We start from the raw sequence: 21,333 nt of genomic DNA on the forward strand, positions 1-21,333 counted from the left end.
TTTTACAAAAATTTCTTTTGGGGATGACTAAATTTTTTAATATATTATGACAAGAAAACTTTTGGTGAAAATATTGTTTATTGTAATTGAAATTAAAGTGGAATAGAAATGCTTTTGTCTCACAGGTGTACCTCACTTACACAATACTTCTGAAAAGTTCATTCATTTGAAAAATATTCATTGAGCACATACCTTGTGCCAGGCACTGTTCTAGGAGCTAATGATACAGGAAGAACAAGACAGACAAGGTCCCTGGCCCCATTGAGAGGAGAAAAAAATAAGCGAATGTGAAAATCAAGATACATCAGCAGTGATATGTACTATGATGAAAATAAAACCTCCAATAACATGCTCTATGGAGGTGCTGAAAGCAGACATCCTTGCATTGCTCCTGACATGAGGGTCAAAACATTCAGTCTTTTACTATTACGCATGTTGGCTGTAGTATTTTCATAGATGTGCTTTAACAGGTTGAGGAAGTTCTTTCCTATTCTTAATTTACTGAGAGGTTTTTTTTTTTTAAATCAGGATTTGGTGTTGAAATTTTCTTCACCTATTGAGATGATCATATGGTTCTTCTTTCTTATTCTATTTTGCACTGTTTGAATTTTAAAAATATTAAACCAAGGTTACATTCCTAGCATAAACCTCACTTGGTCATGTATAATCATCATAATTATTTATTATAATTAATTGTGACCAAGTGGGCTTACACCAGAAACGTAACCTTGATTTAACATTTTTAAAAAATCAATATTTAAAATGTTTAAACCATGTTTAAAATGTATATATTTATATTCAGTTTGCTAAACTGTTTTCATCTATGTATAGAGGGTGTACTGATTTGTAGTTTTCTTCATTTGTTTTTGCTTTTCTTATAGTGTCTTTGGTTTTGTTATTGAGGTAATGCTGACTTTATAACATGTATTGGGAAGTACTCCCTTCTCTTCCATTTTCTGAAAGAGTTTGTATACATTGGTATTATGTTTTCCTTAAATGTCTGGAAAATTCTCCAGTGAAGCCATCTGGCCTTGGACTTGTCTTTGTGTGAAGGCTTTTAGCTATCAATTCTATTTCCTTATTAGACATAGGATTAGTTAGGTTATCCATTTCTTTTTAAGTGAGCATTGGTAGATGTCAAGAAATTTGTTCATCTATGTGGTTGAATTTATTGGTATGAAAAGTTTTTATCTTTCTTTTAGAGAGATTTTCACAGTGTATAAAACTCTAGGTTAACCATTTCTTTTATTTATTTATCTAACCATGGAAGAATGATGGCCTTTATTTTCTTCGGAAATAATTTCAAACTTACAAGCATGTTGCAAGAATACTACCAACTCCCATATACCCTACACCCAGATTCCCCAATTGTTCTTTCTTTTAAGCACTTTAAAGTTGCCATGCATTACCTCTTGGCTTCCAAGTTTTCTGACATGAAGTTATTGGTTGTTCTTACCTTTGTTCCTCTACATGTGTGTGTGTTTTTATCCTTTATTGCTTTTGAGATTTTTCTCTTTATCACTGAGTTACAGCAATTTGATTATGATGTGCCTTGGAAAGGTTTCTTTGTACTTCTGCTTCTTGGGACTTATTGAGCTTCTTGGTCTCTGAGTTTATATTTTTTATCAAATTTGGAAAATTTTCAGCCATAATTATTTCTTCATTTATTTTTTTCTGTCAGTTTCTTTGGAACACCAATTACATGTATCTCACACCACTAAACTGTGTCCCATAGCTCACTGAGGCTTTGTTTCTAAGTCTTTTTTCTCTCTACGCTTATTTTCAAGAGTTTATATTGCTACATTTTCAAGTTCATGAGTCATTTCTTCTTCAGTATCTAACTTGCTGTTCTTTCCATACACCATGTATTTAAAACATTTTTTATTTATTTTATCTCTAGCTGTTCCATCGGTCTTTTGTATATCTTCCATTACTTTTCATCACATTCATGACTTTCTTTAGATCCTTGAGTATATTTTATAAGATGTATAAAAGCTGCGTTAAGGTCCATATCTACTAATTCTATCATCTCTATTATTTATGAATCTATTTATATTGATATATTTTCTTTTGGTTATGGATTATATTTTCCTGTTTTTTTGTACGACTTGTCATTTTTGATGGGGTGATGGACGATGTAAATTTTATGTTGCTGGGTGCTGAATTTTGTTATTTTCCTTTATGTATAGTTGTCCATTGTTCTGGCATGAAGTTCAGTATCTTACAAATCAGTTTAGTACTGCAAGGTTTGTGTTTAGCCTTCCATATGGGTCTAAAATAGCCTTTATTTGGAGACAAATACAGCCCTACTCCTAAGGCATGACCCTTCTGAGGTCTCCATCCAACGCCCTTTGAATTAAGAGTTTTTGCCACTCTAACTAGCAGGAACGCAAACTATTTCTAGCCTCTGTGAGCCTTGTGTGAATTCCAAAACAAACAAGATCATTAGAATCTTATTTTCCTCAAGGCAAACATGACTTTAGTTAGAAAACAATATTACTTGATCTATACCTTTTCTCCTATGATAACTCTTTGTCCTCAAAGAACTACATACTATTGATATTTCCTTTTTCATTCAAACATTTGCCTTTTTCTAACTGAAAACATAAATTATAGAAACAAAACTGTTTATTGTCACCATTTTTAAATTGCAATTAAAATGACTATAAGGGAAGGTGCCATAATTATTAAGTTAAAAGTAAAAGAGGGGCTTCCCTGGTGGCGCAGTGGTTGAGAGTCCGCCTGCCGATACAGGGGACGCAGGTTCGTGCCCCGGCCCGGGAAGATCCCACGTGCCGCGGAGCGGCTGGGCCCGTGAGCCATGGCCGCTGAGCCTGCGCGTCCGGAGCCTGTGCTCCGCAACGGGAGAGGCCACAACAGTGAGAGGCCCGCATACCGCAAAAAAAAAAAAAAAAAAAAAAAAAAGTAAAAGAGAAAACCCTAATGCTTGTTCATATTCAATTCTCATATCATTTTGGGGGCTCTGTAAACTGTTACACGTTCTTGAGAAGTCACTCTATGAACATAACAAGCATCATAAAACTTATTGCATCTAGTAACCAGATTTCTGGTAACATGTTCTAAGGGAACTTCTTGGCCTCCTTTTTATTCTTCCCTTCAGGTAAAATATAATCTAATATGCCTATAGGGAACCTTAGCTCTCCTTAATCTCAGCCCTGCTCAGACCAAGGCCTAAGCCGATCCATGCATCGCATTTCTGTGCCCACGAGGAGTGGGAGGTGTCAGGGGAAACGGGGGGAATGGGGTAGGTTGTTGCAGGGGTGGGCAAGGGGGAGAGGGAGAGAGGGCAAGAGACAGAGAGACCCCTCCCTCAAAAGAGTATTCTACGTGGGAGCAGAGCCAAAGAAGAGATTCCCTTGGTGGGGGAAAGCCCAGTATGTGTTTTTGACTCAAAACCCCTCATTCTGAAGAGAGATGTAAGGGGACGCAGCCTTAAGCCATGCTGTTGGTAATAAAGGAGGATCCAGCAGATTCTGTGCTACAACCAGAAATCCATGGTAAAATGTGAGGGCAACATTCTGAGAGAAAAACTGATTAAATGAATCATATCCATAAAAGGGAAACAATAAAGAGTATTAAATTCATTGAAAAAAATAGTTGAGAGAACTGGGTGTGTTTATTCTAAAAATAGAAAACTTAAAAGGAGGTGGGAGAAAGACATGATGGCTATTTTCTGAGACTTAAAGGGCAAGTCCACAAAACAGAAGAGCCTTATTTGTGTTGTTTCCCAGGACAAGAGGCAGTACTTTCTTTTCTGCCACAGCAGCACCCCTTGAATCATGTCTTCTACCCATATCCAAAGCCAAGCCTGGATCCTCAGTGTCTGAGCTGATTCTGGATCTAATCAAACAAAGCATTCATTGTAGCATCTGGTAGGCCTGGATTTGAATTTCAGCTCTGTCACTTACTGAGTGTGTGACCTTAGGGAGGTTTTTTTTTTTTTTTTTTCTGTTAAAATATTCTTTATCAAATGGAGATAATTTCTCATTTTCTGGATGGTTTTGCAGACAAATGTAAAAGCACATGGTAGGTGTTCAAGAAAGTCTGTTAAATGAATGAAAGAAATGTGGAACGGTTGAATATCACAAGGTGCTGGATTTAAGCTAGAAATAAGGAAGATTAGAGCTATTTGAATGTTCCTGAAGTACTGAGCTTCCTGTCTCTAAAAACATCTAAGCAGAGATTAAGCAAAATTATTTTTTAAAAGGAATTTTCCTCTTTGTCTAATTTGTTCCATGTCTTTATTTTATTTTTTATTTATTTATTTTTATTTTTTTAACATCTTTGAGTATAATTGCTTTACAATGGTGTGTTAGTTTCTGCTTTATTACAAAGTGAATCAGCTATACATATACATATATCCTCATATCCCCTTCCTTTTGCGTCTCCCTCCCACCCCCCCCTACCCCGCCCCCCCTCAGGTAGTCACAAAGCACCAAGCTGATCTCCCTGTGCTCTGCGGCTGCTTTCCACTAGCTATCTATTTTACATTTGGTAGTGTATATACGTCCATGCCACTCTCACTTCATCCCAGCTTACCCTTCCCACTCCCCGTGTCCTCAATTCCATTCTCTACATCTGCGTCTTTATTCCTGACCTGCCCCTAGGTTCTTCAGAACCATTTTTTTTTCTTAGATTCCATATATATGTGTTAGCATACGGTATTTGTTTTTCTCTTTCTGACTTCACTCTGTATGCATGTCTTTATTTTAAAAGGGACATTTCCCATGCTCATTCTAATGCCAATTCTCTCTTTAACCACTAGATGGCATTCAAGGTTTAATCTTTGGGGAATAAAAAACTAGCATTTCTCCTTAAAAATGCATTAAATATATAATTATGTAAACCTACAAAAACAATGTTTAACTTCAATAGCCCTGAAAGGATAGCATAAATATACATTAAGTTAATGTGCTCATCATAAATATTTTCTATATAATTGGAGAAATTGGAATCAAACATAGCTATGCTAGAGGAAGACCACATATTTTTGTGAGTTAAAACACACACTCAAAAATCAGACACTAAAAAAAAAAAATCAGACACTACAGGAACTTAGAAATAATATATATTAACTCCTTAATTTGAAACACAGTACAACTAAGAGTTTATTTTATAAATATAAGAATATTTTATGTTGGTATTTGATATAACACATGCTAATTGCTTTATATAGAAGGAAAAAGGAAATAACATTGCTTAATAATAGAATTTAAGATTGACTGAAAAACTGCAAAACGTTTCCGCAAAAGCAGACTTTGTGCTAGCAACTGGGTGGGCAATATTTTTACATTTACCTGAAAAACTTAAGCTTTTAATCAGCACATATTAATGGCAGATAGGAAATAAAGTTTTAGTTTTCAAAAACAATATGTGTTTATCAATAACTGGGCAAGTTGGTTAATCTCTTTGTGCCTCATGTTTCTCTCATTAGTAAACTACAGATAGAGCTACCTCTAGTTTTCCACAATTTCTGTACAGAAACCTAGGGGTGACAATCCAGTTGAAAAGGGAGGCCAGGAACCTTCTCTTGAAGCTATGTCTGTATAATAAGGGAAGTGGTCTGACTTTGAGTGTAGGTTGATTTGTTGTGTCTTTGAAGGAGGCTGATAGATAGTCTCGTGGGTTACATTTAGAGGCGTGTGCTTACACTTAGAAGTATAACTGTCCACTCCACAGTGTGGCCGGTATTATGTTAGGAAATGAAGGGAGAATGCATGGCACACAGTAGGTGCTTCGCCGTATTAGTTCTGGTTTCCTTTGTATAGATACTTCAAAGTAGGGACAAGGGCAATATTCTTTCCTGAAGCTACATAGAATGTAAAACTTCTCCAGAATTGATAACTTTTATTTAGATAACTTGCTGCCTGACAAAGCTTAGACAACTGGCATAGTTCTTTCCATGACCATATGAGCAATCACTGGGTATAGAGTATGATGTAAAGGTAGTGTTATATGTGCTTAAGTAAGGATAGTCAAAAGAATAGCCTCCACTGCTTTCTGACTTTGTATCTTTCACTTTCTCCTGAGAAAATAAATATGAACTACTGATTAGATTCTAGATTCATATTCTTTCCCATGTCTTGGTAGAAATAAAGTATTTGCAGGAATAGCCAAAAGACCGGCAAGGCAATAGGAAAGAAAAAAAAGGCCTTAGAAATGAACGCCAAACCAAATGATCAGTTCATGAATATTTATGAGTTGCCTATAATGCCAATGAGTTCCTATTAATACTAACTAAAAACATGTGTAAAACTTAAGAATTTGCATAAAATATTCATGACAGTCATTTATATTTCCAGTTTTCAATCACTGTTCGTTCTATGACTATACCCTTAGAATACCCAAAGTATAACCATAATCTCTACATTAGAATGGGCACCTTCATTTTACTTTTCCTAAAAGTAACTGCCTTCACATTTAATCCTCCTGTTAAGTGGGGAAACAGGGTAAGTATGCATCATTCAAGAAACACTAAGTGAGTGCCAGGTACCAGGCTAAGTGCAGAGGATACAAAGCTACAAGAACAGTCCTGCCCTGGTCACTCTGCACGAACAGATGAATCTCCCCACCACAGGCGCTGAAAGAGACAGGAACAGACTGCTACAGAAGGAGAGGATGGGGGGACATGGGAGCCTGAATCATGGACCATTCCACAAGACACAGTGGAGCTGGATCTTCATGCCATCCTTGTGGAGCACTTTGCCAGGCTGAAAAGATGACAGGACGGAGAAGGGAAAAGAACCAAGGGCATAATGGGGCTAAAATAAATGTGGTTATGATAGGTGCTGTTTTCTAGACTGAGAAAATTTCATAACTTTTTACACTTCTATTTTTATTCTCTGAAAACGTTGGGGGACATGGGCTTTTGTCACCCCCTCTCCTTGGGAACTAATATTTATTGAATGTCCATGCGTCAACACTATGTGGTTTATATATATACATATGATCTCATTCAAGAGAACCAATGCAAAACAAGTTTGCAAGGTAGGTAATATCTCCTTTGAACAGATAAGGAGACAAGCTCAGAGAGGGTAAGAATTTCTCCAAGATCTATCTGACACTGCAGCCCATGCCCTTTCCCATGCTGCCTCCAAAGAAAGATTTTCCATGTGAGAACTGAACTAGGGCCACAGTAGGAAAAGCATGAATAATAGCGAACCTTGAGTACTTCCTATGTACCAGATACTGTTTGAAGCAATTTATGTGTAGTGTAGTGTATTTATGTGTAAAATAGTGTATTTAATTGTCACAGTCTCCTTGGGAGGTGGGTAGAGTTATTACTGCCATTTAACAGATAAGGAAACTGAGGGACAAAGCAGTCAGATAACATGCCCGAGGTCACAGAGTTGGTAATTGGCAGAGCCAGGATTCAGATGCAAAGAGTCTTGCTCCTGTGTCCCTGCATTTAAGCGCCCCATGTTCCACCTTTTAACTCAGACTGAATCCTAACTTGAGACTCTGCTGGGAAAGATATCCCAGACAGAAAGCACAACGTGGTGAGAAGATTTTATGTTCCCAAAAAATAGTGGGGGGGAAAGAAAAAAGAATTTAGGGTAGCTTAAGAATCGGGTCTTGATTGATGAGGGGATGGGAGGACAGTAGGAGGAGGGGTGTGAGGTAGGAGAGATATGTCTCTCTTTTTCCTGAAGGCTCTGCAGATGAAAGGCTCTCAATTTGCATTTTCTGGGTTTTTTTAAAGGGGACATTTCAGCTCGAGGAAAGTTTTCTCTGTTTTCAAATATTAAAAACAGAGAGATGCAAAAGGTATTATATTGCATGTACACATAGACCAATTACTCACTTGCATAGATTCCCAAACATTTCCTACTTGAAACTCTGAATTGACCACTTTGCTATACCTCATGTATTTGATGGACATGAGACTTTTAATAATTATTTAAAAAGAAGTTGATTCCACCATACTTTATATTTTTGCATGCTCAAATATTTATGCTGTAATAAAATTATGTAGATAAATGTAATATCTTTTAGACACTTTATTTAAATAATGTTTAAATTAATGTTTTGTTATCATCTGATCTAAATATATTCTCTTCAACCACCAGATGGCATAAGGTGTGAGAGTTTTATTCTGACAGGGTCACCACGCACATGATAATTTGACCTATAACTTCAAATAATGTATTTAGGAAAATGTTCTAGCATTCAAACAGTTCACAATTATTTCAGCCATATGGAGAAGTGGGTGGATAAGTTGAAAATGACATGGTCCTACTTTTTCTACATTTTGGGGTTCTGTGGGATGCTGGCCTTACATAATGAATCAATAATCAAACAAATAAAACAAAGCAGTTCTGTTAAAGGAAATCAAAAAGGAAGTCATGTCACAGCAAAACTAACCTTATATTCTAAGTAGGTTTCTTTAAATGAAACTTGAAACATGCCTTCAAGAAAAAAACCATGCTGACACTTCTTCAACTTCTGCTTCATAAAAACTTTTCTACTGCTTATAATTTACTCTGAAAGCAGAAAAGTTTCTAATGCAAAAGCTTTCCTCCCCTTTGGCTTGAAGGAAAGTTGCTGCAGAAATCAACTGAAAAAAGAATATCTAACCAAAAAATCCAATCTGAACTATGATATTAAAGGATAGGAAAGTCTATTTTAAGAGCCTTGATTTCTACACAAATTCAAAATACAGCACATTGTTTTTATTAATCCTATTATTTTCATCTAGAAAAGAGGTCACAATGCTAACAAGGAGCTAATAAAAATGATGTAAATACAAAAAATAGGAACTTTAATTCCCCTAGCTTTGTGGTAGCACATTCACTGAACGCTTTGCAATAAGCCCTCCAGAATAAATGACCACTGCAACACAGCCAGTACCACAGAGCTGAGATGGAATCTCATGATGAAGCAGAAAAACTGCCTTTAGGAGTCAAGAGACTGAAGATGAGATTAAGGTCCCTTCCTTAATGTGGTCCAAGAGTCAATCATTCCAAAAGACATTGTAATAATTTATCTTTGTATTTAATTACAGACTTCCTCACTAGATTTAATATATTTGGTTCCTGAGTGAGAAATCCATCTGTGAAAAGAGGAAAAGGTGTTTGGAACCAGGAGAAGAAAGAAATACTAACTGGTGATATGTAAACAGGCTGGTTTTTCTTTCTTCCTGTTTCTAAGTTCTATTTTGATAAGGTTAAGAATGGAAATAAGAAGATTAATAGGAAAGGTATTGTGGGATTCCTTCACTGTGGCTCATGTTCTTATCCCCACCTTTGGCAGCCGCGAGATAGCAAAGCTGTTTCCCACCTGGGTTCATGTGAAAGGACAAAATGATACCTCTTATTTTTGTTCTTATGTTTAAAAGAAATCCAATGGGTTTCCTCTGATAGTTCAGTTAGTAGAAAGTGAATAATAGATATTTCAAGTTCATAGGATAATATTCTAGACAGTTAAAATTACTTACTTTAAACCCCATTCTTTAGGTCGTCTTAGCTCATTTTTCTTCCATTTGTAATACTCTCCAATGAAATTTGGATCTTCAAGCACTGAAATTAGAATATTTTTAAAAAGAGCTATGCATACATTCTTTAATAATAGTTTAAAGTTTACAATAATTTATTTCTCCTTAAGTTAGTATGTGGCAATAACACATACTATTATCGTTCAAGTCACATTACGATCCTCAGACACTCTCCAAATTTCTTCTTTTAATTTAAACTTTGTGATACTGGATATTGTTTGAAAGAAACAGATTGTGACTTTGTAACTTATCATGGTATTTGTTTATATATCATTTATAGAAACGAGGATAGTTTTAAAATAACTCATACAGAAACTGATACCATAGGTTAACAAAATTCTAATGCAGCACTTCAAGGGAAAAAATAAAATCAGGGAGTTTGAAAGTGACATTACAGATCTTGATCTTCTACAAAGCAAGAATCTGCAACAGATGATCATCCAGCCTCTAAATGAATCCCTTGCCTCTCTTTTTTTTTTTTTTTTTTTTTTTTTGCGGTATGCGGGCCTCTCACTGTTGTGGCCTCTTCCGTTGTGGAGCACAGGCTCCGGACCCGCAGGCCCAGAGGCCATGGCTCACGGGCCCAGCCGCTCCGCGGCATGTGGGATCTTCCCAGACCGGGGCACGAACCCATGTCCCCTGCATCGGCAGGCGGACTCTCAACCACTGCGCCACCAGGGAAGCCCCCTTGTCTCTTTGTTATTGGGAGACTGCCGGTTTCATTGACAGTTACCGAGGTCACAATGTCCTTCCTTAATCTGAGGGCTGAGTTTCCACTGCTCCTCCTTCTGACCTCCTCGGCAATTCTGAGTAAATTTATCCCTCCCCTATGGAAAGGATCCCTCTAATATTTGAAGATAGCTCTCAGGGCAGCCTCAGTTCCTTCAACTTTTTCTTAAGTCATGATTTTCTAGAGACCTAACCATCCTCATCCTGGTGGTGAACTTTGTTGATATTCCTATTAAAGTTTTCATCCCGAACTGGCTCAGAATCTTGATTTCATATCAATAGCAAGATGCAGGTGGGATTGCTACCTCCCTCCATCTGTGTGCTGGACTTCTCTCAATTTAGCTCAGATATGCATTAGTATTTTCAGGAAATCACATTATACCACCGGCTCATATGTTTGTGGTTAATTATAAGCCTTAGGCCTTCAATCAAATTCACATAAAATTTACGGAAAACCTACTATGCTTAAGCACTGGCAGTTTTTACACAAAATACTATTAATCCAGATCATTCACACACGCACATATATATCCTTCCTTTTCTCCCCGCTCCCTCCCCTGTTCGCTTGTGTGCTTTCTCTCTCTCTTTCTCGCTCTCTCTTCTCCTTCTAATTGTCCTGGGTTTATAGTCCTGATCTATTTAACCAACCAGATGCTCCCCACCAGTCCTGTCTCTATCTGGAGCTTCTTTTTTTTTTTTTGCGTTACGCGGGCCACAGGCTCCGGACACGCAGGCTCAGCGGCCATGGCTCACGGGCCCAGCCGCTCCGTGGCATGTGGGATCTTCCCAGACCGGGACACGAACCCGTGTCCCCTGCATCGGCAGGCGGACTCCCAACCACTGTGCCACCAGGGAAGCCCTGGCGCTTACTTCTTAACAATGATAAATTAACCCCTTCCAGCTTGATGAAATTTGTCATTGATAGAGAAAACTTTTAAACTGAATAATTCTCCTTTTCTTCTATTAATATTACATGATATTCACCAGCAATGTTCCAATCTATTCTTTATCTTCTTCAAACACACACAAACACACATACATACATATTCTTATAGACTTCATTAATACTCTTTATTATTATTTGGAATATATTCCTTCCTTCCTTTAAGGAAGCAAATCTGTACTCCCCAGAGTTCTTAGCAGGATTCATTATTTCCTTTAGATGATTATAATAATTAATATTAATAGAATTCTTACTATATATGGGGGTACTTGTAAAGTAGATATGCAGTGCTTACCATTATAATACCCACTTCACAGATGAACAGACAGACACAGAAAGGTTGAGTAATGTGTTCTCACATGTACTATTCATTACTACCTAAACAAAATTTAAAATTTATTTGATGTTAAGTTCCCTGACCAGGTATTGAACCCAGGCCATAGCAGTGAAAGAGCCAAATCCTAACCACTAGGCCACTAGGGAACTCCTGAAATTTACTCGATGTTTCTACTCAAGGATAATCCATGTCTTTCCTTAATTTTTTGGAACTGCTGTTCCTACATTTTCTATTTGAATATGTATGGCAGTCTCTTCCTTCTATATTATGAAACCCCAAATGGCATGATTATCTTTCCTGAATACAGTAAGTCCCCGACATACGAACCTTCAAGTTGGGAACTTTCAAAGATGCAAACATGCATTCGCATGTCCAATCATGTAAGTTAGTTCATGTGTCTGGTGTACACTGTCACATGCGTGCATACTCTACAAGTGGTTGTGCTTTTGTGTACTTTTGGCGTAGAGTACAGTAATACAGTATCTTTATTTCAAGCCCAGAATATCTGGAGGCAAGCATAAAAGCAGCAGTATGTAGCTGATTGTGTTAGTTGGGTACCTAGGCTAACTTTGTTGGACTTATGAACAAACTGGACTTACGAACACGCTCTCGGAACGGAACTCGTTTGTATGTAGGGGACTTACTGTATTCTCATTTCTTTTATATTATTGACTCATTTTCTCCAACGCTTTCTCTATTATCCAAGAGATGAAATATGCCACAGTATCTGTACAAACTTTTAACACTTCCTATTTTATCCCCATAATTTTTTCACTTATCTGTCTCCTACCATCTGACTGTAAATGTCTCAAAAAGCTTATCATAATACTTATGTTCTTGTCTTCAGCAAAGCCCATTGATAGACATAGAAGATGCTCAGTGGATGATGTTGATGGGAGGGAAATAATGAAGAAATGAGGACCAGTGAAATTTTGTCAGAACTTCTTGAAGTTAAAATCCCCCCCCATCACTATCATACCTTGCCCTTGTGGCAGTTTTGTAATCTGTGTAGAAAAGCATCCTCTATTGCCTCCATAGTATACTTCTTCCTTCCTTTCCTTCTGAGGATTACTGGACATTGCTTCTACTCTGCTTTTTCTATGACACACCTATTGTCCAACATCTGTATAGGTTGATCTGAAAATTTTTCTTCCACTCTGGGACTGTCATGTCCAAAGAAATATATAAGCACTAACTTACCTTGGCATGTTTTATTTTCACATATACTATCTTATGCTAACCATAGAGGAACTTAAAATAGAGTTGAATATTTTTGTCAATGAATAGAAATGAAAAATGAGGTACAAAGACTAACCTAAATTAGGTTAAATGACTAACCTAAATTCACTTAACTGTGTCTGCAAAACTAGTATAAGGCTAGGAGTCTCTAACTTCTGATATCAGGTTCTTCCCACTAGGGCTTCTCCATTGGCTTGCACACTGTAACCACCTGGGCAGCTGTAAAAACTACTACTCCCTGGTCCTGCTCCCAAAGATCCTACTGTAATTGGTCTGGGGGTGCACCCTTTACACGGGGAATGTGCACGAGCTCCTCTGGTGGTTCTAAGGAGCAGTCAAGACTGAGACCACTGCATTAGAAGTCGATGATACTGCTTCTTGCATCTAAATGCATTTCTGGAGACATTTGCCCTCACTGCTGGCTCAAAGACTCAAGGAATGAAAGTATCCTAAGGTGAAAGCAAGCATTCCCATGATGCTTCAGGCTGTTTGGTCTGTCCTGATGACAGCAAAGAAACATCAGGAAGCCTCCGCTCACTATTACAGGGTACACTGGTCTGAAGGAATTCTTTTTGTATAACATAAACATTTCCTTATGGGGATCATATTCTGTCATTAAGCTGCTGTTGCCCCACAGCCAGATGTATTGGTTTGTTCTCTGCCAAACTTTTAATTTGCCATTCTGTAGTGATGGACAGAGAATAGTGGATCATCAGTACATTTTCCCATATGATTGTCTATGATTATGAGCAAATCATTGTAATTACTGAAAACGTACTGCACATACTTCAGAGTTTGAATTTAAATCTCAAGTTATACAGAAATTACAATTTTATATCATATTATGGAGGCAATATAATATAGAGGGAAGAACAAATATGGAGTCAGAGGACTTGGTTCAAGTCTTTGGGCCACAGCCCACTTGTACGAATAAATATTAGCCACACTTACTGAGCACTCACTATGCACTAGGCACCATTATAGCGCTTCAACGTTATGATGTACGTTCTGTGATTATTCTCATTTTACAGATGAGAGAACTGGGACATAGAGAGGTTAAGAAACTTATCCAAGGTCACACGGCTAGTAAATTGCAGAGCCAGGATTAAACCCTGGCAATATGTATCCAGAATTTACACTCTTACCAATATATGATAGTCCATGTGTGACCTTAGGTAAATTACTTAGCTTCCTTTGGTCTTGGTTTTCTCATGTGTAAAACAGAGTAATAATAATGCTGAGCTCATTGGGTTGATATACAACTCTGCATGACATATACTAGGTGTTCAATAAATATTGGTTGATAAGTGAATAAAAGGACAATAAGATTGGGATGATTAAAAAATACAGATTAAGAGGTACAAACTACTATGCATAAAATAAGCTACAAGAATATATTGTACAACACAGGGAATATAGCCAATATTTTATAACTATAAGCAGACCGTAACCTTTAAGAATTGTGAATCACTAAGTTGTATGCCTGAAACTTACATAAGATTGTACATCAACTATATCTCAATTAAAAATAAACAAGAAAAACAATACGGAGTATACTCTGTAAACTGTGTTATACAAGAATAAACTTACTAGTATTATGGCATACATGACTATGTATAGGTTTGTGGCACAAAGATATGCAATACAGTTAATACTCAAAAGCATAATATAGGGCTTCCCTGGTGGCGCAGTGGTTGAGAGTCCACCTGCCGACGCAGGGGACACGGGTTTGTGCCCCGGTCTGGGAAGATCCCACATGCCACGGAGTGACTAGGCCCGTAAGCCATGGCCGCTGAGCCTGCGCATCCCGCAACGGGAGAGGCCACAACAGTGAAAGGCCCGCGTACCGAAAAAAAAAAAAAAAATCATAATATAACCTTACTCATCACTATTCGTAAAATGAAAAGCTTTTAAAAATATGCACAAGAGTTTAATAATCTTTCCAGTGATAAAAATATAACTGTAGAAAAGGAAGTTATTAGAAGTTCCCCCTTTATTTCTGAGTAGTTAAAGAAGCATTCTATAATCTAACAGCTTCATCTTTCTTATTGCCAGGAAATTAAGCCATTAAAAAAGATAGTATTGGATCTCATCCAACTGAACTATCCAAAGACAAAATTGGCCAGCAGCACATGTAAGGTTTACATTTAATTTTCTTTAATTAAGTGCCGGTTATTATCGAAGGAAAGCTTTTGAAACATTCTTATGACAAATCTCTGTAGGAAAGAGAGGCAGAGTGATTGTGAAATCTTGCACCAAGGGCTAGAATCAAAGTCTCCAAAATTCTTCTGGGCTAGAGGTAACCATTACCAGCTATTGCCTTCATAAAGAGAAATGAATTACATACTAGGTTAGTGACAGATGTAGAAACAAGAACCAACTTAAATATTTTGGTGTCAAACTCTTTTGAAGAAGAAATTGTAGCCAGTGATACTTCATTATTACTTCCATTTTAAAATTATTCTTTATTATAAGACAATCATTTCGGAATTTCTTTGTTTGGGCATGTGCTTCTGTTTTTTTCCTAGCAGTTTGGAGTTTCCAAGAGCCTTCATATATTTACACGTTATTCCATAAAGCACCATCCTATAACAATCTGTTTGTTTTTTGTTTGAAGGAGTTGGACGCTGAATCATTCCCTGGAGCATGCCAACTGCCTCTTGACACCACATCTGTTAAGGGTTATCACCTCCTGGAACCCATCTGAGCTCCTCAGAGCCTCTTACATAGCAAGTACTCAAGATGTGTTTGCTGAATTGACTAAGAAGCACTCAATCAAAATATTTTAAATGAAGTAAACGTTCATGTAATCTGGTATCAAAATCAATAAAACTCTTTTACACTGATAGTGTTGTTAAAGACTACTCCTTAAAGCACCTTGAACAAGTTATTTTTCTTAATCACTAATCTACGAGTCAGTGAGGAAGATAATGTGTAATCACAAAATAACTAATAACCAACATCCTGAAAGAACAAGTAATTTCTTAGAAATTATTGACCTCACATTTTCATATTTATTAAGCTTAGTACTCCTTTTTGCTCTAATTTGTGTCTTAAAACTAGATATGATTTTTTTTTCCTGGGTGATATTTTGTTCTCTTAAAACCAATTAGTAGACTATCACAATGATGAGATGAAACACGATGAGACCACAAATTAAGGCAGTGGTCATGGAGGTGGAGTAGAGGGGAGACATTTGTAATGTTGCAGGAGATAAAATCAGTAAGGCTTAATAAGGGAGATAAAGAGGACTAGGGAATGTCTATGATTCTGGCTTGGCAAGTAAATGCAAGAACGGTGATCTACCACTAACCAAGAGAGGTAATGAAGGAGGGAGAATAGGTTTTGGAGCAACATAATGAATTCACTTTGGGACATCTTGGGTATGAGGTGCCTTATTACACAGTTGTAAATATGCATTCAGAATTCAGAAGAGAGCCTGGCTAGAGATGAGGCTTTAGGAATTACTGGCATGTGGGCTAATGAAAATCATAGTGATGGATGAGGCCTCTCAAAGAGAGCTGGGCAGAGAATACTGAATGAAGAAGTTATTGCTAAGGAAAGAGGCAGAGGAGCGCTTAGGAAGGTAAGAGGAAAACCATGGATACATGGTGTCTTCTAACTCAAGGAGAGCATAGTCAATAGGATTTCAAGTAAGATAAAGACTAAAAAAATGTAATCACTGAATCTGGGAATTCGGAAGTCACTGATAACTTCAGAATGTATCATTTTGCAGGATAGCTGAAGCAAAGTCGTATTTCAGTAAATGTGTGCCGACTGGCTAACCTACTTTGATACAAATAATGAAACAGTACTCTAAAGATTAGATTAAATGGGACCAAAAAGTTGTCCAGCTCTCCTATTCCATCTTTCTAGTTCTTAATGTATGATGGTAACAGATGAGTTTTCCTTCGACTGATGTAATTGAGCATCCCCAGGTTTTCTTGCTGTCTTTCTACTTAATAATATCTCTGGCTTTGGGGATAATTGTGTTTAGCACCAAAAAGTTTCCTCCTGCTATGAAGGTTTCCTTCTGGGGTAAAGGGCGTAAAGTCAAGCTCAAAAGACTGAGAACTTTGTCTTTTATTCGTCCAATTGCCTATCTTTCCTTTGGGCTTTTAATCAGACTTCAGTCCAGGACTCTTTACAAAAGAGGGACTAAATGAACAGTTGTTGAATGATTAGTATATAGAGCCAACAAAGAAGTTTATCACCCTCAGATTCCAAATATGTGTCAATTAGTCTTCGAAAGCAAGACAAGCTGAGAATGTTGAGATTAATATACCAACCCCCCTCCCCTCAAAAATACGACAAGGTTAGATCACCTTACATGGAGTTCTGTAATATTCTGTGGCTTTTGACGTGGCTATTCCAGACCACGTCTTGTAGTAATCATAAAATGAGACTGATTTAATTGATCTGAAAATACAAAATAAGATCAGACAGTGAGTAGCAAGAAAGTTTGCTTTTTAAAATTATTTTTATCAGAGTGGACTCTTTCAGATACCTTGTCACAAGACATCAAGCTGATCTGCAAATTCTCACATAGTTATTTCTAACAAATGAATCTAACATAATTTTCCACGAGTACATGCAAATCACAAAAAAAGGTCCAACCAAACCAGTTTTCTATAATAAGTGTAAATGTGCATCCATGTGTATACTATAAAAAGAAAAATATAGGTTTAAGATAACTGTGCCTTTCATGACTAACATTGAAAAGAACTTTAAATAAAACACATAGCTGTACATTTTCTCTTTCTACGATAAACAACTTTCTTAAATTTCTATGCCAAATTTTAGTAAAATCACCTTTATTTTCTTTTTATTATGAGGAGAAATGAAACACCAGAATTGAGATTAGTTTAATCTTTACACAGAATCTGGCCACTTTCAATGAGGGAAAATAAACAACTCTTTTCTAATATTACTGCCAGCACATTTCCTTCCCTGTGCTAATATTACCAAATCCTAATGGGAGAGCAAAGACTGTTACAAAGTATTAAACGGGACCTATGAAACAGTCTCTTACTCTTAAATAACTGCATTTCCAATTTTTTTCTTACAATCTTCTTGAATGCAGAGATTCTCAACACTCCACAAACAAAACATTACTTTCAGATATTTTTCAGACATGTGAAATCATCTATTAACTGACTTAAACAGATGCTTAAACATCAAATATAAAAGACTTTATGTCTGTTTTAATTTTAAATTCCTAGCTCTTTGGAGGAAGAAGCAAATTTTCAGTTGTAATAGGTTATTAGCATTAATTTTTATAGGTAAATCATAGGTACCTTAATATCTGACTCAATTTTGAAATTAATGGGGCAATATCTAAATTTGTTAATGCATTCATTTATTTAAGTGATAATTACAGACACCTAATTTTAAGACTTAACATTTTTCAAGTGTGTTATTGCTTTTGTAATCACACTTAAGTAGAAATCTGAAACTTGGTAAAGATAAATTAATCACTACTATTATTGCTTCCAGAGCTACATGCGTGCTTTATACTACTAAATGATATACTAAACTAACATTAATTTGCCAATGAAATGTTTCAGCATTTGGCAACGGAGGTAACAAAATGAAAGGTTGCATTATATCTCCTGCATGAAAAAGCTTGTGATCAATTTGCTGTCACAGATCACTTAGCAGACAACAATGACCCAAGAGGAAGGAAACTGTCAACATACTGTCTCCTGAAAAAAAAATACACCATCTTCAGGCACAATCGTCTCCATTGTTTTTTGACTGTTTGACAACGACCCATGACCCTCTCCCTTCCCAATGGTGTCCTGTTCAATTTCAAGCTGTTAGCCTTCAGGGGCTTTCTTTTATTCCCCTAGAATAATTAAAAATATTACCCTAAAAGGTATAACTTTAGTATAGTTTGAATATACAAAACAGAATGCCTCAAACATTTGGGAATATCTGCACTTTCAATTCTATAAAGGAAATAGCCTCTTAAAATAAGAGAACAGTAACTATTTACTATTATTCAGATAAACTATGAAGGGATGTATACAGCATAAAAAAATACATGTGTTTATAGTTTCAACCAATAACAGGAATTTACTGAGTATTATTGTTGGCATTATGAATATGAAAAAGTAGAAGACATAATTTTAAACTGAACCTCACAGCTTATTATTATTCTGTTGGGAAAATAAGATATATATCTGAACTATTAAATAGAATAGCTTTATATATTAACATAATAAACTGTTACATCATTTAACATAGACATTTGGAGACTACAATGACAGATACTTCTTTGGCAGTGGCAATAAGCAAAAAAAAATTGGAGGAGGGAGCTGTAACTTTGTTTTGGAGCCATTAGGGAAAGTGTCACCTGGATATGGAGCTGGGACAAAGGAAGGAGGCATTTTAGGCCAGGGAATCAGTATTAGCAATAGCTTAGATGGCAAGGAGCATGGTGTGTGCATGCCTACATACAGAGGATGTTGGGGGAAGAGGTGAGAGTAACAAGATAATTGACTAGAGTAGAGAGTTCCAATTTCAGAGGAATTGGAATTTGATAAAAAATAGGTGAAACTAGGCAATGCTGGGTCTTCAAATTTAGGCAGAGAATGGATTAGACTCGATTCAGTAACCTTGATTTATTAGGTGATAGACAGTAATCAGAAGTTCTCAAATAAGGCAAGTAAACTATGAAATCAGTGATTGAGTAAGAGTTTTCTCTGGCATTAGCATGCAGAGAGGATTATGTGAGAGATTAAATGTAGGGGGACCAGTTAGGAAATAAATTCAGTAACGCAGGCAAGAGATTCTGAGAGCTAAAACTCGGGTGGGAGCAAAGATCAGGAAGGGGAGGAGATGAATCTACGAGAATGCTAAAGAATTGACTGAACCAGTTGCCTGATAGGGTGTGAAAAGTGAAGGAATTTGAGGGTCAAATATTCTCCTAAAGCCCAGAAGACCACTTAGCTTTGCTATTAATAGAAAGCGTCTAGAGAAGCCGAAGTAAAATATGAATTTAATTTTAAACATGGGTTGTAGGTGATGACCTTTAGGAGTGTGACTGAGAAATTGGGACTGGAAATAAGAAATGTAGGTCAAATCAACACAAAGGTTGATAGATGATGCCATTAGGGAAAACAAACTCCAAAAGAGTAAGTAAGTGTTTAGAAAAGAGTGAGCAGAAACCAATTCACAGTTAAGGGGGGCCTGTGAAAGAAACCAAAAGGATCATTAAGGGAAGAAGAGAATCATGGCAGCGCTATTTCATGGAAGCAATATCCCAACCATCGCCAAAGCCTAATGACTAAATTCTTAAATATCTCTGGATATTTAGTCACGTATTCAACAGTATCATGACTAAGAGCACAGGCTCTGGAATCAGTTGGCCTGGGTTAAAACACTCTGGCACCATTTCTTATTAGCTGTGTAACTCCGGGCACGTAGCCTAACCTCTCCACGTTTCCAGAGATAGAACTTTCTCCAGTGGTGGTTGTGAACATGCATAAAAACAGCCAAGGAAGGGTTTAGCATCCCTCAGCACTCAGTGTCAGCTGGTCTCCTCAACTGCCTTGGGTAAGTACCTCATCATTCTTCTCCTGTAAACTCTAAACAGCTTCCTAATTGTTCATCTACCTCAGTCTCTCCCTATTCCAGGTTATCATGCCTCTGCTTGAAAGCCACAGTTGGTAAATACTTCTGTAGGATGACATATAAACAACTTTTAAATAGAATTTGAGGTTCTTCATCATCTGGCCATTTCCAACCTTTTCTTCCATCATTCATCTACACATCCAGAGGCTCCATCACATGGAACTTCCTGGTGATCCTGAGTGTACCAAAATATTACATTTCCATGTCTGTGCAAGCAGTTCTATTAGAGAGTCTTTTGCCCTCTGTGCCTGTCAAAGTCTTACTTATTAAAGTTCAGGCACAATAAAAATAATACAGACATGAAGGTTGTCACAGTGGATATTGTGGTTGCCTCCCCGATAGCTGTTCCATTCTTCTCCCATTCTGTACATGCCCTGTGGTCTGATGGGACTGACCCCACCCCTGGCTCTAAGTCAGTTGAGTGATAACTAGTTTAGGGACAGGAATCTGACCTAAATAGCTCCAATCAGAGTGAAACTTATTCTAGCTTTCTAATACATCTTGATCTCTGAGAGTGTTGATGCTCTTTGTTCTTCTTCAAGATTGCCTTGTTATTCTAAACCTTTGCATTTCTAGATACATTTTAGACCACCTTGTCAGTTTTCAGAAAAAAATAAGGCTGCTGAGATTTTGACTGAGACTGAATTGAATCTATAATTTGGGAAGAGTTGACACTGTAAGAATATTGAGTCTTTCCCAAGCCACAAATTTTGTATATCTCTATTTCTTTATGTCTTTTAAAATTTCTCTCAGATATATTTTGTGATTTTTCAGTATGGATACCTTATTCATCTTTTGTTACATTTTGATGCTGTTGTAATGGTATTTTTAAAATTTCATTTTCTATGTGTTGATTGCTAGTATATAAAAATATAGTTGATTTTTAAATATTCATCTTGTATCCAGGATCCTTGCTAAATTTACTGATTAATT

At 36.8% G+C, this 21,333-nt stretch overlaps 1 protein-coding gene across 2 annotated transcripts in view; it reads right to left on the reverse strand.

The window, feature by feature from the left end:
* UBE2U (ubiquitin conjugating enzyme E2 U) overlaps nt 1–21,333 on the reverse strand; it is a 70,958-nt gene that overhangs the window by 19,524 nt on the left and 30,101 nt on the right. Inside the window, exons 7-8 of one of the 2 annotated variants that reach the window (XM_029230804.1) lie at nt 17,093–17,181; nt 9,458–9,539 (exon numbers count right to left, since the gene is read on the reverse strand). In XM_029230804.1, coding sequence (XP_029086637.1) covers nt 9,458–9,539; nt 17,093–17,181 — 171 coding nt within the window. Of the gene's footprint in view, nt 1–9,453; nt 9,540–17,092; nt 17,182–21,333 lie in introns of those variants that run through there. The other variant, XM_029230805.1, reaches the window with a different exon arrangement.

The sequence above is a fragment of the Monodon monoceros genome, unplaced genomic scaffold (assembly GCF_005190385.1).
Source record: "Monodon monoceros isolate NGI ecotype Baffin Bay Population unplaced genomic scaffold, NGI_Narwhal_1 Super_Scaffold_18, whole genome shotgun sequence".
NCBI lineage: Eukaryota > Metazoa > Chordata > Mammalia > Artiodactyla > Monodontidae > Monodon > Monodon monoceros.